Source organism: Maniola hyperantus, chromosome 27 (assembly GCF_902806685.2).
Source record: "Maniola hyperantus chromosome 27, iAphHyp1.2, whole genome shotgun sequence".
NCBI lineage: Eukaryota > Metazoa > Arthropoda > Insecta > Lepidoptera > Nymphalidae > Maniola > Maniola hyperantus.
This window is the reverse complement of record NC_048562.1, coordinates 3,353,436-3,374,180: the sequence shown is the minus strand read 5'-3', so window position 1 is coordinate 3,374,180 and position 20,745 is coordinate 3,353,436. Positions and strand designations below refer to the sequence as shown.

The window sequence follows — 20,745 nt, the reverse complement described above, 5'->3', positions numbered from 1 at the left end:
GGGGTTCTGTATTGTGTCTTGCAGCATATCCCTTAATTTGAGCCCACACCAACTCAATCGCATTATACTCACAATGGTAAGGCGGTAACCGTATAACTCTGTGCCCATGTTCTAATGCTATTTCGTCAATGACGTATCGGATCTTGGTTGGTTTGTTTTCTTTTAAAAGACGTACTAATTCCGCTTTTAACATATTCATGTTTGCATCTACGCCATTTTTACGAAGCCATGCGACGATATCAGCTTTCTTTTGGGATTGGGCAGGTGGCTTGTCAATTTGCATCGAGTGGTATGGGGCGTTGTCCATAATTATAATAGATGGTTCAGGGAGGCTACACAACATTGAGGTAAACCATTCAGTAAACTTTTCTCCATTCATGTCTTCATGATAGTCTCCAGTGGTTTTTGACGCAAAAGCCATGAGAGAACCTTCGACAAACCCGTTGATGGTTCCGGCGTGACAAATTATAAGTCGCGATCCTTTTCCTACAGGAACTTTGGAAGTAGATGCTGCTGTGTCATCGTTCCAAGAACGGCCTACAGTATGGTTAGCATTAAGCCATGTTTCATCCAAGAACACAACATTTTGCCAATTTTTGATTTCTTTCACTTGCCGTAAAAAAGTATACCTTGCCATCGCTATATCAAATCTTTCCATCAATATTTTGCGTTTGTTACATTTTTTGTATCGAAATCCAATGGTCTTCAAAATCTTCGTTAAAGAACTTTCCCCACCGAAGAATAATCCAGCTTCCTTCAGTGAATGCACCAACTTTTTTCTTGTTGGATACTCCTTCTGTAAATAGTAGCCGTAAACATGTCTTCGGATAGCATCGGCATCAAAGCTATCGATGCCTACGACTGGTTTTGCTCGTTTTCCTCTTTTTTGGTGTGTGAAGTTTATTTTCTTCTGTGCCAGTCTCGCCATATTTTTTTTAGTTATCCGTCTAACAGTTCGTTGTCCAATATTAAGCGCATCAGCTACGCGTTCAACCACTGACGTTATAGGTAAAATTGGCCCTCCATTTTGAGCTTCACGATCGAAATAGTTACGAAGGCGTATTAGGAACTCACGTGTCTGACTATTTAGAACAGTTCTCTGCGTACGTTCGGTCATATCGACGAAATCCACAACAAAGGGCTTGAACAGAGTCCAAATTAACGAGCAAGGGTCAACAGTAATGCAGTATCAATATTTGAAATCCAAAGCCAGGTCAAAACTATATCACAATCGCATTGCACTGACAGTTTATACTTTTCGAAGCAACGTCAATTCGAAACTGCTTTGTTTTGCATTGAGCATTGACGCGAGTTTGCCGGAGGTAGTAGTTGTGCTAGCCAGCGATCCTATGTGACGATCGTATTAGATTCCATTTTTAAAAATTTATTGATATTTTTTTGCGATTTCAGAGGTTTGTCCACATAGTGAAAATTGTTCATATTCACAAGTACATTCACCCCTTAAATGGTGCAAACTGATTTTTCTACACTTGTATACATTTAAGAAATCAATTTAATAAATAAATTTTGAGTCCTAAACCTAAAACTACATTCGATAAAATTTATGAATCTCTGCACATCACTATCGTCAATAAAGTAATACAATTATTTCCTTCAAAGTCGTTATCAATTAATACGGAACTTCATGAGCGGACAAACGTCAAACCGGCCATCATAGCGTGCCGCTAGTTTACGTCCTTAATGCACGACCATAAATTCACATTGCGTAACCCATTAGTGACGGTCCTGAGTCGATAAAAACCGTTCATCGACATCGATACACCATGAATGCGATTAGTAATCAACCGACGTCCCGCTTTGCGTGTTCAAAGAACAGAGACTTATGGATGAAGAGCCAGCGCGTGCCAGACCTTCGTTATTTTATAAAAGCTGAAAGTTTCTCTGGGTATTGTCCCCAACCTAGGGAGGAACGAGGAACTATGAAGTTTGGATCATGGTGGTTTTGGGGGATCCTGACTAATATTATAAAGGCGAGAGTTTGTATGTGTGTGTGTGTGTGTGTGTGTATGTTTGTTACTACTCCTTCACGCAAAAACTACTGGACGGATTTGGCTAAAATTGGGAATGGAGATAGATTATACCCAGGAGTAACACATAGGCTACTTTTTATCCCGGAAAATAAAAGAGTTCCCGCGGGATTTTGAAAAATGTAAATCCACGCGGACGAAGTCGCGGGCATCAGCTAGTGGGTAATAAAAGTGTAAAAATCTTACGTCAAAGTATGAAGCCTAATTGTTTTATATTTTCTTCGGAGTAGTATTAGAAATCACGTCATGCATTGCGAGACACTTAGTTTCGTGGGAACCCCCGCCAGACAACCTAAAATTATGATAATAGGTATTTATTAAACTTTAATGGGACGGGCTTGCTACCATACTAAGTGCCAGGCAATGCATGACGTAATTTCTAATACGATTCCAAAAAATATATAAAAAAATTAGACGCTCATCGTTTCTCCCTGTGTTGGAGACAACACGCAGTGAAACTTTCAGCTTTTATAAAATAACGAAGGTCTGGCACGCGCTGGCTCTCTCTCTCTCTATTAATTCATTACAAATTTGTTTTACACCAAGCACAATGTATTGATAAATTATTTATCTTTCGCTCGCAACGACATACGGTTCGACTTTTTTAAATTTATTCATGAGCGTTTAGCATCAATGAAGGAAAACAACATTATTATTGACATTATTAATAGCTTAGCTAGGTATAGGATAACAAACGGCTTGACATCTTATAGCTTTGTTTATAAGTAGGTATAAGTTATTCCAGCTATACCCACGTATTTAGTTGACGTAAGCTCGACTAGTTTCGAACCTATCCAGGGGTATTTTATCTACGCGTCGCGGTTGGTAGTTCGAACCATGGCTTTGGCAGGTGTAGGGTTGCTAGGCGTCCGGATAAAGCCGGACATAGGTAGGCTTTTTGATTGCGTGTCCGGCCAAAACAAACGGTGTCCGGCTTGTCCGGTTTTGTTAGGCTTTTTACATTGTAAACGAGCATGGCCGAGCGCAGGCGAGTCGACTGTCGGGCGCTCCCGCATGCGGCAGTGCCGCCTGACAACAAGATTTATGAAAATAATAAAAAAAACTTGATTTTACAAACATTTATTTTGTCGTACCTACTAATACTAAAACACAAAATCCTCAATAATGTAAGGTGTCCGGCCTTTCTACCCAAATGTCCGGCCAAACTGGATGGTCTGTCCAGCTATTGGGTTTGGCGACCTGGCAATCCTAGGCAGGTGTATAAAATCTTTCGTCAAAGTATTAAAGAGTTATTTTTTAATTTTCTTCTAAATAGTATTAGAAATCACGTCATGCATTGCCAGACGCTTGGTGTCGTGGCAAACTTGGAACCTCTTTGCCAGACCCCTGAGGGCGGTTACGCACTCATCCGATCCGAGTCCGTGAAAATACGTTCCGAAGTAGTCATAAAACTATTTGTATGGCAGCTTATGACATACCTAATATGACATAGATATTTTTTATATCCGTGTTTTCACGGATTCGCAACGCTCTTAAACTTTAATAAATTGTTAAGGTCGGTTCATAATGCCTTTACGACCAATAAGCACCAGCAACAAACTCGGCGGTTGCTCTTTTTAATGAAACACATACCTATTGAATAGATTAATAGGTCTGTAAAAAATGCCACCACAGAAGCCAAATCGGCTAAAGTTTAATGCAATAAACGTCAAAAACAATACAAAAAAAACCAAACCTTTTATAGTTCAAACTTACAACTCGATCGTTCAAAGCGCCGCCGCGCAGTAAAACTACAGTACTTACTTCTTTTTAGGGTTCCGTACCTCAAAAGGAAAAACGGAACCCTTATAGGATCACTTTGTGGTCTGTCTATATGTCGGTCTGTTAAGAAACCCACAGGGTACTTCCCGTTGACTAAGAATCATGAAATTTAGCGGGTAGGTAGCTTATAGCAGACATAAGGGGAAAAATCTGAAAACCGTGAATTTGTGGTTACATCACACACAAAAAATTGTGGTCATGAACTAATAATTAGTATTTTCAATTATCAAAGTATAATAACTAAGTATATCAAGTGGGGTATCATATGAAAAGGGCTTCACCTGTGAATTCTAAAACAGATTTTTATTTATTTTTATGAATCATAGTTTTTGAATTATCGTGCAAAATGTCGAAAAATATGACTGTAGTACGGAACCCTCGGTGCGCGAGCCTGACTCGCACTTGGCCGGTTTTTTTCTTTTCTTTTATCCGGCGGTAACTTTTATTTTTATAATCTAAAAGACAAATTCAAGTGGAAACGGCAAAAAGATGTGACTGCGTCGATGACCACTTGACGTATTTGTGCCAATCGACTATTGAAAGTCGTGGAGATTGCTTTACGGCTGCATTGATAAGTGATTATGCTTATCCTACGATAAAATACGTACCTTCTGCATACCTACTCAGGCATCGATATAAATGACAGGATATGGCCAAGCGAACAAAATTTTTCACGGTTTAGAAACCAAATAAATCAGCGCCACCTCTTAGATAGGTACTAATGAACGACCTGTTTGAAATCCAGACGTCACTGAGGTTGCATTCATTCGCACTTACCTATCTATTTAATAAATATATAAAATTATAAATTATTAATATTAAGTAACGAAGTAGATATTACATAATATCTAATTACAATAATAAAAATTGCAAGGAGTTTTTAAAATACTATTTACATAAACAAATTCATGGAAATTTCACTCCATTATTTTATTCAGCACCTAAGAGAGAAAAAGTGTGTCGGTATAATCAATTATTATAATACTAGCTGATGCCCGCGACTTCGTCCGCGTGGAATTAGGTTTTTTTAAAATCCCGTGGGAACTCTTTGATTTTCCGGGATAAAAAGTAGCCTATGTCACTGTCCAGGACTTTATCTATACCCATGCAAAAAATCACGTCAATCCGTTGCACCGTTGCAACGTGATTGAAGGACAAACCAACAAACAAACACACTTTCGCATTTATAATAAGGGTACACTAGGTATACTATTTACATAAACAATAGTTATTCATGGAAATTTCACTCCATTACTTAATTCAGCTTCTAAGAGAGAAAAAGTGTGTAGGTATAATCAATTATTATAATATCGACCAAAGTATGTATTTGCATATTTAATTGAAAACCGTCATAAAAAGAGACGGAAAGACAAATTGTTAACAGGTCTTTACATTATGTGCTTACATAATTATATTGCCGTTTCACATCATTCAAGTCACTGGATCCAGTATATTCTTCCCGGCACTGGACCATGAATCGACGTAGGCATCCGCTAAGGAAGTATTTTTGAAAACTCAACCCCTAAGGGGTTGAAATTTGTGTAGTCCACGTGGACGAAGTCGTGAGCATAAGCTAGTGTTATATAGATAAGTGTGGGCCGACGAAATTCCTGGGGATGACTTGGGCCAATCGTGATGTGCCGGTATTTCGGATATGGACTATAATGTACTATTGTATATTATGTACCATATATTTGTATTTGTACTATTTCTGATAAATAAAACGTACTATAATATTACGATTACATCAAAACACTTTTTGCTTTTAGTATTAGTCCTGAATAGACTAGAGTACTAAAGCGTACCTACTTACTGGAATAATGTGAATCGGCCATTATGTCACATAGGTAAAGTGTCAGTTAAAGAAATGGTAATTGGGTTTCATGTGCACACTTAATTAGATACATTTATAATAATATAAATTAAAATGGCGCATGCATTATGAGTCAAAACCATTTTGCTTCTGTCTTTACTTTACTTGTTTCAACTACTTTTTACTAACTAATTAATAATAATTACTTTAGTATGTTAATTTTGCCATAGATTAGTGTTAATGTTTGTCTACATAATATTATCCTTAGAATTTTTTTAAAAGGTTAACTTTTACCAGTAGCTTCATCTGTTATATATTTGATTTAGAGGCTTATTAATTACTTTTAGAAAAAAAATAGAAGTAAATCAATGTTGTTTAAATTGATTTGAGCGGATTCGCAATTTTTAAAAGGAAAAAATGAAAAAGTTTTGTTTTGTGGTACAAAAATCTTTTAGATACTTACTTGAGTTTTAGCACTTAATTTTATAATTTAAAAACTAACAGTTGTATCTGAACATAATTTATAGCCTTTTAAATAAAACATTCTACTCTATCTGTCATTGTTCCGTTGTGTAGGTATAAAATGCACAGATTTTAAGTTCTCATGCGCCATTTTAACTTTATGTGTCAACTGTTATCTCAAAAGTACGATTTTAGTCCTCATTTTAAAGTTGAACCGTAAATTTGACTTGACAGACACATAGAGCTAAAATGGCGAGTGAGTCTCTCATTTTGTATGGACTAAGTATAATTTTTATTAATATTTTGCGAATAATTGCTTAGACATCTGTCAAAATAAGTGCAAACAAAAAAATTTAATTAAAAATTTAAATAGACAATTATAAACGCTTCAAATCTAATGCCTTACAAATATAATTTAAAACTAAGAGTTTACGAGAAGAAGTACAATTAAAAAAATGCCGTCAGCATACAGTCCTTTATAAGAGACAATTAAAAAAAATAAAAGTTAAACCTCTCCACGTCATTCAATGTCCGGGAGCGGCATGCAGTTTTGTACGAGCTACTGTTTTTTTAATAAAAAAAAAGCAAGAATCGCGTCATGCGCGACCGGACAAAGCATAAATATTGATGTCTCTTTAATTTATTTATTAATTTACTCTGTTCTGTATATTCAATTCGGCAAATTGAGCCGTTGATCTGATTTATGTAGGTTGTAATTTGGTATGCCGTGTTTAATACACGATATATTTTTAATTAGTTTATTTTATTTTATTCAGCTGTCGAGTCGGTCAACGGTATATTTCATTCTCAGGTTTCTTAAAAAACTAATAACCTAATGCACTAAAGCTGCACTATATTTTGTAGCTTACCTTAATGTACAAAGGCATCACGTTTCTATAAAATAAAATAATTTTATTTAATGAAATAAAACGCTGTATTTATATTTGTTAGGTAAAGTAGGCCTGTTCTTAAATTGAATTATTCTATAATATAAAAATGAATTACTAAATGTGTTGCTCATCGCAAATCTCGAGGACGGCTGAATCGATTTCGCTAATTCTTTTTTTATAATATTCCTTGAAGTACGAGGATGGTTCTTACAGAGAGAAAAATTTAATTCTACCTCCCCCTCAATTTTCTAAACTCCACCCGAGCGAAGCCGGGGCGGATCAGCTAGTAAAAAATAAAATCGTAGATTAAACATGACTGGTTCATTTTTAATCATGATACAATTTTGTACAAAACTGTTCATTACATTATTTTGTTTGTGAAGAAAAATTAGATTTTAATTGAAAATCGAAATAATTACTTATTTACTTATACTAGATAAGTTTACGTATCTTTTTTTTCCAGGTTCTCGTAGGTAATACAAGCGCTCTTAAATCTAATATCTACTTTCTCATTTATTAATATTAGTTACCTATACATAGGTACAGATAAGATTTAGTTCGTGATTGCAGAGTCCCTAATGTACCTAACTTCTCAAGTTTCTTCAGTAAATATGTTATTAAGAATGGAAACGTCACGTCGCGCGTCGTGACTATAGTCCGTGACAGGTGGAGATAGAAATCGGTGTATGCCCCGCTCACCCGTACGTCATCCACACTCGCCCGCACCAGGTTAGCGTGGCGCTGTGCGGGTGTGTGGTGTGTTCTCTCCCCGATTGCCCTCTTTACCTGTCACGTACTATATGTATCTGCATATAATTTTGCCAATATAGCTTAGTGGCCACTGTCGCTGCGGCGTAGTCATCGTCGCTGAGGGTCATAGCTCCTTTATATTAATGATATTATAATGGAAGGGGATTTCCTTAGAACAGAAAAGTGATAAAATGATTGCCTACCGCATAAACCCATCCAGGCCGAGTGGTGGAATAGCTGTATTCGCCAAGGCACCATTTCTTAGTGCTATGCGTTCTATGCCCGATATTTCTTTGTACTCACCGCCCGTGTATGTAGAATGCCGTCCTTATAGGTATGTCGGTATTGCATACCGCCGTCCCCACGGAACGGACTCGGTGAAACCGGGCAAATGTACATAGAGAGCTAGTGGGAAAATTTAAGACGTCTATGGTAAATGGTTTTTAAGGTTCCGTACATCTAAAGGAAAAAAAGGATCCCTTACAGGACCACTTCATTGTCTGTCTGTCTATCTGTCTGTCTGTCCGTCTGTCCGTCGTGTCTGTCAAGAAAATCCATACGGTACTTCCCGTTGACCTAGAATCACAAAATTTGGGAGGTAGGTAGGTCTTATAGCACACGTAAAGGGAAATAATAGGTGTACAATTTGAAAAAAAGCTGTGGTACGTTAGGACGTCGGGGGTTCATTCCCGGGTAGGCACTTCTAATTTTTCGTAGTTATGTGCGTTCTAAGTAATTAAATGTCACTTGCTTTAACGGTGAAGGAGAACATCGTGAGGAAACCTGCATACCTGAGAGTTCTTCATAATGTTCTCAAAGGTGACCGCACTTGGCCAGCGTGGTAGACTATGGCCAAAACCCTTCTCACTCTGAGAGTACGGGTGATTACGTATCTCGTGACAGGCTTGCGTCAGGCGTAAATCTCGCGATCATTGCTGTCAAAACAGCGGCTAGAAAGAGACAGCAATAGCCACAAAGCAAAATAAGAAGAAGAAGAAAGAGACAGCAAACGAATTGTCACATTGCTACTGCTGTCGCGTTGCTGTCGCTTCTGCAACATTTTACGTAATCACCCCGCCGTTTTCTAAAGTGAACCAGCGATGGGTTAATCATGATGATGATGATGATGATGATGATTATGATAACAATGATGATGACAATTTGGAGGACCAATTTTTCCACCAGCTCTTATAACAGCTATATCGCAAAAGGCCTTTTTGAAAAGTGAAATTTTTGTGCTCTGATTATTTTAGATGAACTTTTGATAAGGATTTTAACTGTTTTGTATGCGAGTACGTGTTTTCTTAATGTTGATTTTTATTACTTTACGATCTTTTAGGTATTACTCTTTTAAATTACTAGCTATTTTTTTAGGGTTCCGTACCTCAACAGGAAAAACGGCACCCTTATAGGATCACTTTGTTGTCTGCCTGTCTGTCTGTCTGTCGGTCTGTCAAGAAACCTACAGGGTACTTCCCGTTGACCTAGAATCATGAAATTTGGCAGGTAGGTAGGTAGGTCTCATAGCAGACATTAGGGGAAAAATCTGAAAACCATGAATTTGTGGTTAGATCACACAAAAAAAATTAAATTGTGGCCATGAAACTAATAATTAGTATTTTCAACTTTCAAAGTAAGATAACTATATCAAGTGGCGTATCATATGAAAGAGCTTCACCTGTGCATTCTAAAACAGATTTTCATTTATTTTTATGCATCATAGTTTTTGAATTATCGACCATTAATACGACTGTAGTACGGAACCCTCGTTGCGCGAGCCTGACATTAGACAGACCAGAAATTTAGAAATTATAAAATTCCAAACCCCTGCCAGGAATCGAGCCCGGGACCTCCCACTAATAAGACCACAGCGCTTACCAGTGCGCCAGGCAGGTCAATTCTTTCTCAGAGAATGTATTTAGATAAAGAATAAGGCTGAAATTTTACTCGATCGAAGCCGCGTGCAAAAGCTAGTAGATAATACAACATTTTACTAACCACAACATCACATCACGTCACGATCAACCCATCACCGGCCCACTACAGAGCACGGGTCTCCTCTCAGAGTGAGAAGGGTTTTGGCCATAGTCTACCACGCTAGCCATGTGCGGATTGGTAGACTTCACACACCTTTGAGAACATTATGGAGAACTCTCAGGCATGCAGGTTTCCTCACGATGTTTTCCTTCACCGTTAAAGCAAGTGATATTTAATTAATTAAAACGCACATAACTCCGAAAAGTTAGAGGTGCGTGCCCGGGATCGAACCCTCGACCTCCGATTAGAAAGCGGACGTCCTAACCACTAGGCTATCACAGCTTATCTAACCACAACAATTATTATTAATTTAATAAAGTAAAATAAAAATTAAACTTGGCTGAATAGCACGATACTGTTGCATGACAATAGCCCTAAAAAACAAAAAAAAACAAAGATGGCCGCCACCGCAGTCCGCAACATATGGCGGCTTTATTTCCAATAATTCAAATTCCCATGTATGTATTGTACAACATATTTGTTCAAAAACGATACAAAAACATTTATTTTATTTAAAAAAGTCTTTTATGTATTCTTCAAAAAGAAACCTCAAGGACCTAAAGAACTGAGTCCCTGTGAAAAAGGAGGAGGGAAGGGTTTGAAACTAGTCAGGCTAACATTGAGAGAGCACCAATATTAGGTATTTGTTATGCAAGGGTGCAAAGATGTTATTTTGTCCCGAGAGTTTGTATTGAATCCTGAGCGTAGCGAGGAATGCAATGACTCGAGCGCAAATGAATAGGCTACTTGACACTTTTTTTAAGTTGGTCTTAAATGGTTAATATTTGTCCTATTATATCAAAAAAATTAACACTATATTTTTTTGCGCCCTAATAACCGTAAAACTTTAATTTAAAAATATATTTTTCTTAGACAGGTGAAAACACTGGTCGGCCATGTTTGGCCGATAGATTATCTGTGCTCTGACGTCATGCATTTGTAAACAACAGCATAACCTCCCAAAGTTTAATAAACATGACTTCTATACTAGTTTACATGAAAAATATAGTAATTATCGTTATTGTATCATCCGAGAAAGTAAAAAACGCATCGATAAAGACCACAGGAAAGTTGTGGATTAGAGTGCCCAGTGAAATAAATATACGTAACACGCAAAGACTTGCTTAAAGGGATCCTATATGACTAACGACTTCAACCCAAATTTATTTTTGCAAAGATCACTTTGTTGTAAGTCTTACTTAATAACTTATTCAATTTATAAAGAGAAAACGATATTTTTTTACGTTTACTATGAGTTTTTAGAAATATATAAAAACTAGCTTATGCACGTGACTTCGCCCGCGTGGACTTCATAAATTTCAAACCTCCATTTAACCCACTCAGGGGTGGAATTTCAAAAAATCCTTTCCTAGTGGATACCTTCTCTTTACCTACAAAGAACACACCCACCAAATTTCATGTATCTAGGACCAGCTGTTTAGGCTGTGCGTTGATATATAAGTTAGTCAGGACTCTAAATTTTATATATATGGATACTACGTTAGTCCCCGCGTGACATAGGGATGACATTTCTTTGTTTACATATTTAATGACGTCACATCATGGCTGACAGCGTTTTCTGCGTTTCAAATAAAAATAAAAACTGTATTTTTTTTAAATTGGATTTATATATCCATCCTGCGTTTTTAATCATTGTTATTGATATATTTCGTTGTTTTATTTTAGCGTTTAAACTACCGTGAGTGATTTATTAGTAGATTTATTATTAGTATTTATATTTCGTTGTCTTAAGCAAAATACTATAATAAATAATCATTTATTGGACGAAATTAGATATGAGTCAAGTAGCCTATTTGCACCCGTGCGAAACACACAACTTTTCATCTAACTACAGCGAGGAAAACACTAGATGCTCGATACAAGAGGCGCCAGTACCGTGGAGGTTTCAATAAAAAGTTTATATATTAATAGGGCACAACCAAAACCAGTGAAGGAGGTTCTTATTCAAGAAGATTCTATATACGAATAAAGTTTTTTTCGGGTGCGTTTAGAATTCAAATTTAAAATTCTTAGAATTTAAAAAAAATCATAATTTAACGAACTTCATTATATTGTTTACTTACTCAATAAAGCTTATAAACGGAGTAGGTAGATATTATGTTTAATTTAATTAAATAAAAATAAATGTTCCTACTTGTCACTTAATACTTAGTAAATAATAATAAATATCGGATGAACCGCGTTTCTGAACGTTTCATTATCACGTGGTATTTTTAATAGAAAGAAAAAAGTAAGTAGGTTAGTAGTTACTTTTTCTTTCTATTAAAAATAACCACGTCATAATGAAACGTTCAGAAACGTTCAGTTCAGTTGCAAATTTATTTGCGCTCGAGCCTTTGAATTCTCGCGACAAAATAACAACTTTGCAGCCTTGCATAACAAATAACTATTAAGTATATCCCGTAGTGTGAAATAAGCTTAACTCATTATACCTACCTCAACGAAATACTAAAATGTATTCCAAATCAGATATAAAGCAATTTCGATATAACAGTGTAAGGGAGTCAATAGGAGTAGAATACCAATAGAATAGGTTAGGTAGGTTAAGGCATGGGTCGACCCCGCTAATCGGGGTGGGGTGGAAGTACAATGGAAGTGTGGGTGTAGTGATGCGACGCGCCTAATTTCGATAGAATTGTCGATAGAAGATTTTAACTTAACAATAGTTATAATATATGTCTAGGGAAATGAAATGAAATGATATGAATTTATTTAAACTTTGCTAGCGTTCTGGTTACACCCTAAACGTAGCAAAAACGTAGCGTTATTATAAAACTACCTAAACACAATCCAATACCAATAACCATTTGCCTCATTTAGTAGTTTTAGTGATTCAGTATTTTTCAAACTCGCAATGTATAGCGTGTAAAACTCGGGTTTTGACTCCGAGTGGCCTAGCTATGCAACGTTCGTTGACCTCTAGCTTTTTATTTGCAATATATCGTAAACATTTACAAAATGTAGGATTCGTTTTTATATATTTTCTCGTGTTTCATTAGTGGTATCATATTAGCACCTAATCATCAGTACTATCACCTGTTTTCGTTTTTGCTAGCGTTTCGGTTACATCCTGTAGGTATGTATAGATTTGCAGTTAAAATTGTATCTGAGACAATATCTCAATGTAAACATTTTATGTAACCTCATAATGTCAAGCGGCATTACATAACTTTTGTATGCAACATGTTTTTAATGTCAACCCAACCTGTTACTGTGATCGTAAATAATTTGTCCTGATGTATCGATTATCGATAATACGGTTGTCGCGCCGTTTAACATACAGTTCGTTCCATTGATCAACCGGTTAACATAAGTCATAATTATTTAATGAATCTCGGCTGCAGAATCATTTTTATATCATTTTTATGACATGCTTTTAATTTTAATTACCTATGTAGTGCGTAAATTTTAAGGAAGGATTTTTTAGAACCCTTATAGAATCACTTTGTTGTCTGTCTGTCTGTCTGTCTATCAAGAAACGTATATAGTACTTTCCGTTGACCTAGAATCATGAAATTTGGCAGGAAGGTAGGTCTTATAGCAAACATGAGGGAAAAGATCTAAAAACCGTGAATTTGTGGTCACATCACTAGAAAAATTAAAAAGTGTTTTGAACAAATAATTACCAAGTGGGGTTTCCTATTATGAAAGGGTACCTGTACGTTGTACGTACATTCTAAAATAGATTTTTATTTATTTTTATGCATAATAGTTTTCGATTTATCGTGTAAAATATCGAAAAAATACGACTGTATTTGCATGGAACCCTCGGTGCTCGAGTATGACTCGCACTTGGCCGGTTTTTTAATTTTTATTTGGCTTTAGTTTCAACCTTACATTAATCACATGACCTTGACCTAATTTCCATCCATAAAGGTCAGCATACGGTAAAGCATTTTTTAATTGTTTTTAATAGTCCAATTTACTCTGGAAATCTGGTTTTAAAGACATTTTTCTTTAATTTACGTCACTTAAGAGGTTTTTAATTCCATATCGCGAATATCGACACCTTTTTGTTTTACTTAAGCGTGATTTTATGTGTTTTTAAAAGGTTATTAATTAATTTGACAGCTATCATTAAACTTAATAATGCAATATTTTTTCGTAGTGTGTAATTTTAAACGTCAAGTTTTTTCGTATACTTATTTATTATAGTCCGTAATAAAATGACTCTTCATGCGCCATTTTAACTATGGGTCAACTGTCATGTCAAAAGTGCGGTGGTAAGTAAGGTGAACACCTTTAAAATAAGAACTAAAATCGTGCTTTTGACATGAAATTTGACAGAAAAACTTAAAATAGTGCGTGAGGAGTTATTTTTTCGCATTATAATTGGGTTTAACAAGTTATTGATAGGACTTTCCTCATCTTTTATTATTTCTATCGCAGTAATCTAAATATATAAAATGAAAAGCTCACTGACTGACTGACTGACTAATGTATCAACGCACTGCTCAAACTACTGGACGGATCGGGCTGAAATTTGGCATGCAGATAGTTATTATGACGTAGTAGGCATCCGCTTAGAAAGGATTTTTTTAGTTTTAGCCATGGCGAGCAGTCTTAACGGAAACTAGCTAACTACGTAAACACAGATGCACTCTCTATTCCCTCACTCTCATAGTGCGGCGGGATGGCAATCCGATACAATCGGAGATAGTTCAGATGCAGGACTAATGGCAATTGGCATGCTTTCTTCCAACTTTTCAACTTTCCAACTTCGGGCTACTACTGAGAATTTCGTTACAACAAAAAACCGTTAACTTTTAATGGCCCGTTCCAAAACCGAACCTGGGACCTTGTAATCTGCAGCTAATTAAGATACCCACTAAACCAACGAGGCTTTTTATTAATACGTAGTAAGTATACACCATTAATTCATTATTATTTTTCTCTGTCTCATTAACATAATTAATAATCATTTTGAGGTTTCTAACATGGCATTAATTAACAGCTAATCAATTGTTTTATTTATTTATTTTTGTAGTCGAGAAGAATCTCAGATAAAATATTTACACTATGTACTAGATTATGTTATGTACTAGAGAAAAAATTGGTTGGTGGCCTAGTGGTTCGGCCTTCTATTCGGAAGAGAATATGCTGATGATTTATACTATTGTTTTATTCCTCTAATCATTCTATTAAATTTATATTTTATCCGTCTTTCAAAATGATTGAGATTTTTTTAAACAAATAATTCTAAAAAAGCGGTATCTAATAGACCGTACCATTTGATATAACTGTCACTGTCATATAGTGATGTGAAATGTCAATCGTATATAATTTGTCGATGACATAAATAGCTACCTGCTCTAAGTCTGCGGCCCAGCTGGGAGCGGGAGCGTCTTGCGGGGCGGCCACCGTACGCGATGCCATACTCCCCGACCCGCGGGGTGATTACGTAAAACGTTGCAGTAGCGACAGCAACGCGACAGCAGTAGTAATCCGACAGTTCATTTGCTGTCTCTCTTCTTCTTCTTCTTATTTTGCTTTGTGGCTATTGCTGTTTCTCTCTAGCCGGACGCTTGACAGCAATGATTGCGAGATTTACGATTAGGATGCGTCCGCGTGTCTTCCATCCATTTTCTGTTAAAAATTAAGTTTTAAATCCAATAATTGTGAAGCCTTTGTAAATCCATATAATTTCAATCGATGATGCGCTGCAGTCGCGCCTTTTTTATTTAATATGGATTTACAAAGTATCGCGACTGCAGCGCTGACTTTGCGGCAAAGAAGGCGCCCTTAGGTTCGATCTATAGAGCGCTCTCTGACTTAGCTTAGACTTAAGTCTGAGCAAAGTCAAAGTGCGCTCTATAGATCTCAGCCTAAGAATTTGTTCCTCACGCTGGCCGCCCCGCAAGACGCTCCGCTTACACTTGGGCCGCAGACTGAGTTCTTACATGACTCTAACGGTGGACTAACGGTTCTAACCTTGCTCCGCCTTTAGTCTTGCCGTCTTGAAAGTGTGTAATCTTTTTGTTCACCTGTCAGTTACTGTAGTAGATAACAGTATACGCGTTTTTGTGTTATTTTGTGTATAAATGCGGCATCTACAATTAATATTGTTTGAGTAAGAACTTTACATAAATCGAGACAAACACTTATTATAGGGTTTGTGTAATATGTACGAGGTATATAATTTACATACGAATATTTAGTATAAATCGGCTCGCTTCCGGAAACAGACATAATATTATGACTACTTTTTATTCCAGAGAATTATAAAGAGTTACCTACTCACGGAATTTTTGGAAATCTTAATCCAAACGAACGAAGTTGTTTGAATCCATAATTTGTAGCGACCGACCAACCTTTAGCTTCTGCTTCGGCCACCTTCGGTTTCGACTAAAATTGGCGTAACAGAAGGTGTCTAGCAAACGCCGAAATTAACGAACTGTCACGAATGTGCTATTTAATCATCATCATCATCATCGTCAACCGATAGACGTCAACTGCTGAACATAGGTCTCTTGTAGGGACTTCCACACGCCACGGTCTTGCGCCGCCGCCTCCAGCGGCTCTACTTGCGAGAGCGTGATGAGCGAAGACAATGCGAAGGGGGCGGGGGTACTGTTATCCCCAAGCCAGTGAAAAGGCTCTTTTAAATAAATTGTAGTTTGTATTGATTAACAAATAATAATAATATCGATATCGATACAACCGTTGTCCATCCCTACGCTAAGGGTGCAGCGACGGTTTCTCCCTAGCCCCGCCCACTCACGTCACCCTGTGCGTGATGCTACGATTTTTTTATTGTTGCGTAGTTGACTGAATGGCTGAAATTCGTGCCTATACCAAGTGCCAAGGGAAAAATTCGTGCTCGCAAAGATATCGAGAAAAATATTTGAACTCCAAAATTTATTGTAATCTAAATCTAAAGGAAAAGGTGACTGAATGACTGATCTATCAACGCACAAATAATTCAACCCCAAAAGCTTTTACCCCTTTAGGGGATAGAAAGTCCATGCGGATGAAGTCGCGAGCGTAAGCTAGTAGTAGTCTAAATCAATCATCATCAATCGATATACTTATAATAAAACTGTAACAGGTCAAATTCTGTACATTGAAGATATTTTGAAAATTTTTTTTCGAGGGCACTCTATAATCGATACTGAACCCAAAACTGTAATTTTTTTCATTTTTGTCTGTCTGTCTGTCTATCTGTCTGTCTGTCTGTCTGTCTGTCTGTATCACGGCCGCGCATCACGCTGAAACTACTGAATGGATTCCAATGAAACTTGGTACGATTTGAGGTCATACTATGAGGAAGAATATAGGATACTTTTTATCCCGAAATTCAGCATGGTTCCCGTAGGAGAGGGGATGAAAGTTAAAATGTATACTGAGTTGTAATTCATTAACGCGTAGTTCGATTTCATTCATTCTTTTTTTGTTAGAAAGGGGATAAAGCAACGACTTTATTCTCAGACTTTAAGTCTCAACTCCTCAACCCTGATGATGTAGGGTACAGCACTCCTAAACTATAATGTTTCAGGAACTGCGGATGATGCAAAATTATTTTAGGTACCAAGCATGGGCTATATCATTGAACTTCGGATCCTAACTCCTCAATCCTGATGCTGCAAAGTACTGAAGTCCTAGATCGTGGGGATTTTAGAATTTCTGATAGTGAATTGATATTTTTTTTTTTAAATTAAAAAATTTGAATCGACTGTTAGGCGGAACGAAGTTCGCTGGGTCAGCTAGTATTATATAAATTATAAAAGGAAAAGGTGACTGACTGTCTGACTGACTGATCTATCAACGCACAGCTCAAACTACTGGACGGATCGGGCTAAAATTTGGCATGCAGATAGCTATTATGACGTAGGCATCCGCTAAGAAAGGATTTTTTAAATTTAACCCTTAAGGGGGTACTACAGGGGTTAGAAACTTGTGTAGTCATTGTGGGTCGCGGACGAAATAACGGGTATTTAAAAGCTACATAGTTTTGAGCCATAAAATTTCAAAATGGTGGTAGATGCATCCGTCGATTCGAAAGTACTTGTAAAAGTTTATTTGAATGAAAAAGAATTTTTATTGTATTTTATTTTATTTAAAAATTTAATGTAAATATGAATTATGCATATTCACTAACATTTGAACACTCAATTTAATAAGGAAAATTTGTCTTCAACAGGTGAAGATCTGGTTCCAGAACCGGCGGAGTAAATACAAAAAGATGATGAAAGCGGCGCAAGTGGGGGCTGGACCCCCCGGCCTCGGTCTCCCCCCCGGCAGTCCCCCTAACAACAACCAACTATTACATGGTAAGCCACTTTTTTAGGGTTCAGTACCCAAAGAGTGCCAACGGGACCCTATTACTAAGCCTCCACTGTCGGTCCGTCCGTCTGTCTGTCAGCGGGCTGTACCTACCTACCTATCTCGTGAACCGTAACATAGAGAGTTGAAATTTTCAGAGAATCTATATAATATATCTAAAATCTAAATATATAAAAGGGAAAGGTGACTGACTGACTGATCTATCAACGCACAGCTCAAACTTACTGGATGGATCGGGCTGAAATTTGGCATGCAGTTAAGTAGCTATTATGACGTAAGCATCCGCTAAGAAAGGTTTTTTTGAAAATTCAACCCCTAAGGGGGTGAAATAGGGGTTTGAAATTTGTGTAGTCCACGCGGATGAAGTCTCGAGCATAAGCTAGTTTTTCTTATATTTTTATGACAATATCGGTATTTTCTTGCCCAGGTGGAGGCGGCAGTTCCAGCGGCTCCCAACATTCCCCGTCCGCGTACCAGAGCGGTCCCACGCAGGCGCACTCGCCCACGCCCAGTTCCACGCCCGTGTCCGAGCTGTCCCCCGGCCTGTCGCCCACGGGGACGCCGTGGGACGTGAAGCAACCCCCACAGCCCTCTTGGGACGTAAAGGTTGGATATGTAAGAGATTTCATCACTACATAAAGATTTACCGTCATTTTCAGGTGCAAAATGTATTTTGAGCTCATAATATTTTGAGCCTCAAAATGTGTCAAAAGTGTAACAAGTAGCTCAACATTTAATTATTATTGGTGTTATAGTCGTCTTAATCATTAATGTCTATTGATGAACATGGGTCCCTTGTAGGTGCTTCCTCTGAACCCGTTCTTGTTGAGATCGTCTATTTAGTGGTAAGTAGGTCTCCTGACCTTGTGTTACACTAGGAGACTTATTAATTCCATTAGACTATCGGTGTAAACATTTATATTTTATACTAGCTGAACCGTCCCGGCTTCGCTCGGGTGAAATTTATAAAATTGAGAGGGAGGTTTAATTAAATTTTTCTCCATCCTCGTACTTCAAGGAATACTTGTTATAAAAAAAGAATCAGCGAAATCGGTTCAGCTGTTCTCGAGATTTGCGATGAGCAACACATTTAGTGATTCATTTTTAGGGTTCCGTACCTCAAAAGGAAAAACGGAACCCTTATAGAATCACTTTGTTGTCTGTCTGTCTGTCTGTCTGTCTGTCCGTCTGTCTGTCTGTCATGAAACCTACAGGGTACTTCCCGTTGACCTAGAATCATGAAATTTGGCAGGTAGGTAGATCTTATAGCTGACATTTGGGGAAAAATCTGAAAACCGTGAATTTAGGGTTAGATCACACAAAAAAAAATTAAATTTTGGTCATGAACTAATAATTAGTATTTTCAACTTTCGAAGTGAGTGACTATATCAAGTGGGGTATCATATGAAAGGTCTTCACCTGTACATTCTAAAACAGATTTTTATTTATTTTTATGCATCATAGTTTTTGAATTATCATGCAAAATGTCGAAAAAATACGACTGTAGTACGGAACCCTCATTGCGCGAGCCTGACTCGCACTTGGCCGGTTTTTATATTATAGATTATCGTCACAAATGACGTACTAAAGTGTAGGTTAGTTTAATATCTTACCAGCTGATTTCGCTGCAAAAATAATATAATACCTACTATTTATAATGTAATACTATTTAAATATTACAAGCTGCAGTTTCCTACTGATTATCTAGACCTTTGAAGTTTGCACTTGACTACAGTAGCACGTGATGATTACAGATGATACAGATGAAAGATAGAGCCGGATTTAGATAAACATCTCAAATACACTGCAGGAAAATAAACTCTGACCATACTTGATAATAATTGAGAAGCTGGCAAACAAAATTCTATAACTACCTACACTTCTAATCAAAATCATTTTTTTATATTTTTTGGCCCACTTAATATGAACTTATATCAAAGCAAAACGGCTTAAAACTACCTATACTATACTTTAGTTCAAAATGCGTGGTTTTGATCACTGTATAAAAAATAAAAAATAAAAATCTTTTTTATTCGAATAAACTTTTACAAGTATTTTCGAATAGTCGGATGCATCTACCACTGGTTCGGAATGCCTTTCCTACCGAGAAGAACCAGCAAGAAAGTCGGCGGTTGCTCTTTTCAAATATTTGATATAGGTACAAGATTATGCCATGTATAAAATAGTATTTGCAGTCTTGTGCGTAGCTGGAACGAGCTGCAGGTCAAATCCACGCTCTTTTATCATTTAGATAATATTCAATTGTGTAATATGCTTTTTTCAGGAGCATATTTTTCTGTATATAAATCTATACTAAAACAGCCTAAAACTGAGTTCAAAACTGAGCCTAAAATTGAGTTCAAAGTTCATGATTTCAAGAATACAAACTTGAACTCATTTTCAAAAAAAATGGTCTAAAACTGTGCTAAAATTAAGTCCGGTGATTTCGATCAAAAAGGTAAAAGTTTAAACAGTTTTCATTCAATTTTTTGATTCTCCTGTAAACTTTTATTTCTGGAAATGACACTGTATTGTAAGCCAGCTCCTCAATCATTATGTCACCATTTTCTTGTAAAATCAACGATATCTAGTAGTTATTAAGTTTTCTGCCTCCTGTTTGGGGCGTCCCGATCGATTCCATGCACGCATCTCTAACTTT

General features: G+C 36.9%; 2 protein-coding genes across 4 annotated transcripts in view; both read left to right on the top strand.

Annotated features, from left to right (window-relative positions):
• The window catches only part of Cul1 (cullin 1), a 192,536-nt gene that overhangs the window by 43,514 nt on the left and 128,277 nt on the right, over positions 1-20,745 (top strand). The window lies entirely within an intron of this gene.
• Positions 1-20,745, top strand: part of Dll (homeotic protein distal-less) — a 152,340-nt gene that overhangs the window by 127,552 nt on the left and 4,043 nt on the right. For 2 of the 3 annotated variants that reach the window (XM_034982652.2, XM_069507981.1), the window contains exons 4-5: positions 17,944-18,073; positions 18,514-18,701. In XM_034982652.2, the coding sequence (XP_034838543.1) occupies positions 17,944-18,073; positions 18,514-18,701 (318 nt within the window). The remainder of the gene's footprint in view (positions 1-17,943; positions 18,074-18,513; positions 18,702-20,745) is intronic. The other variant, XM_069507982.1, reaches the window with a different exon arrangement.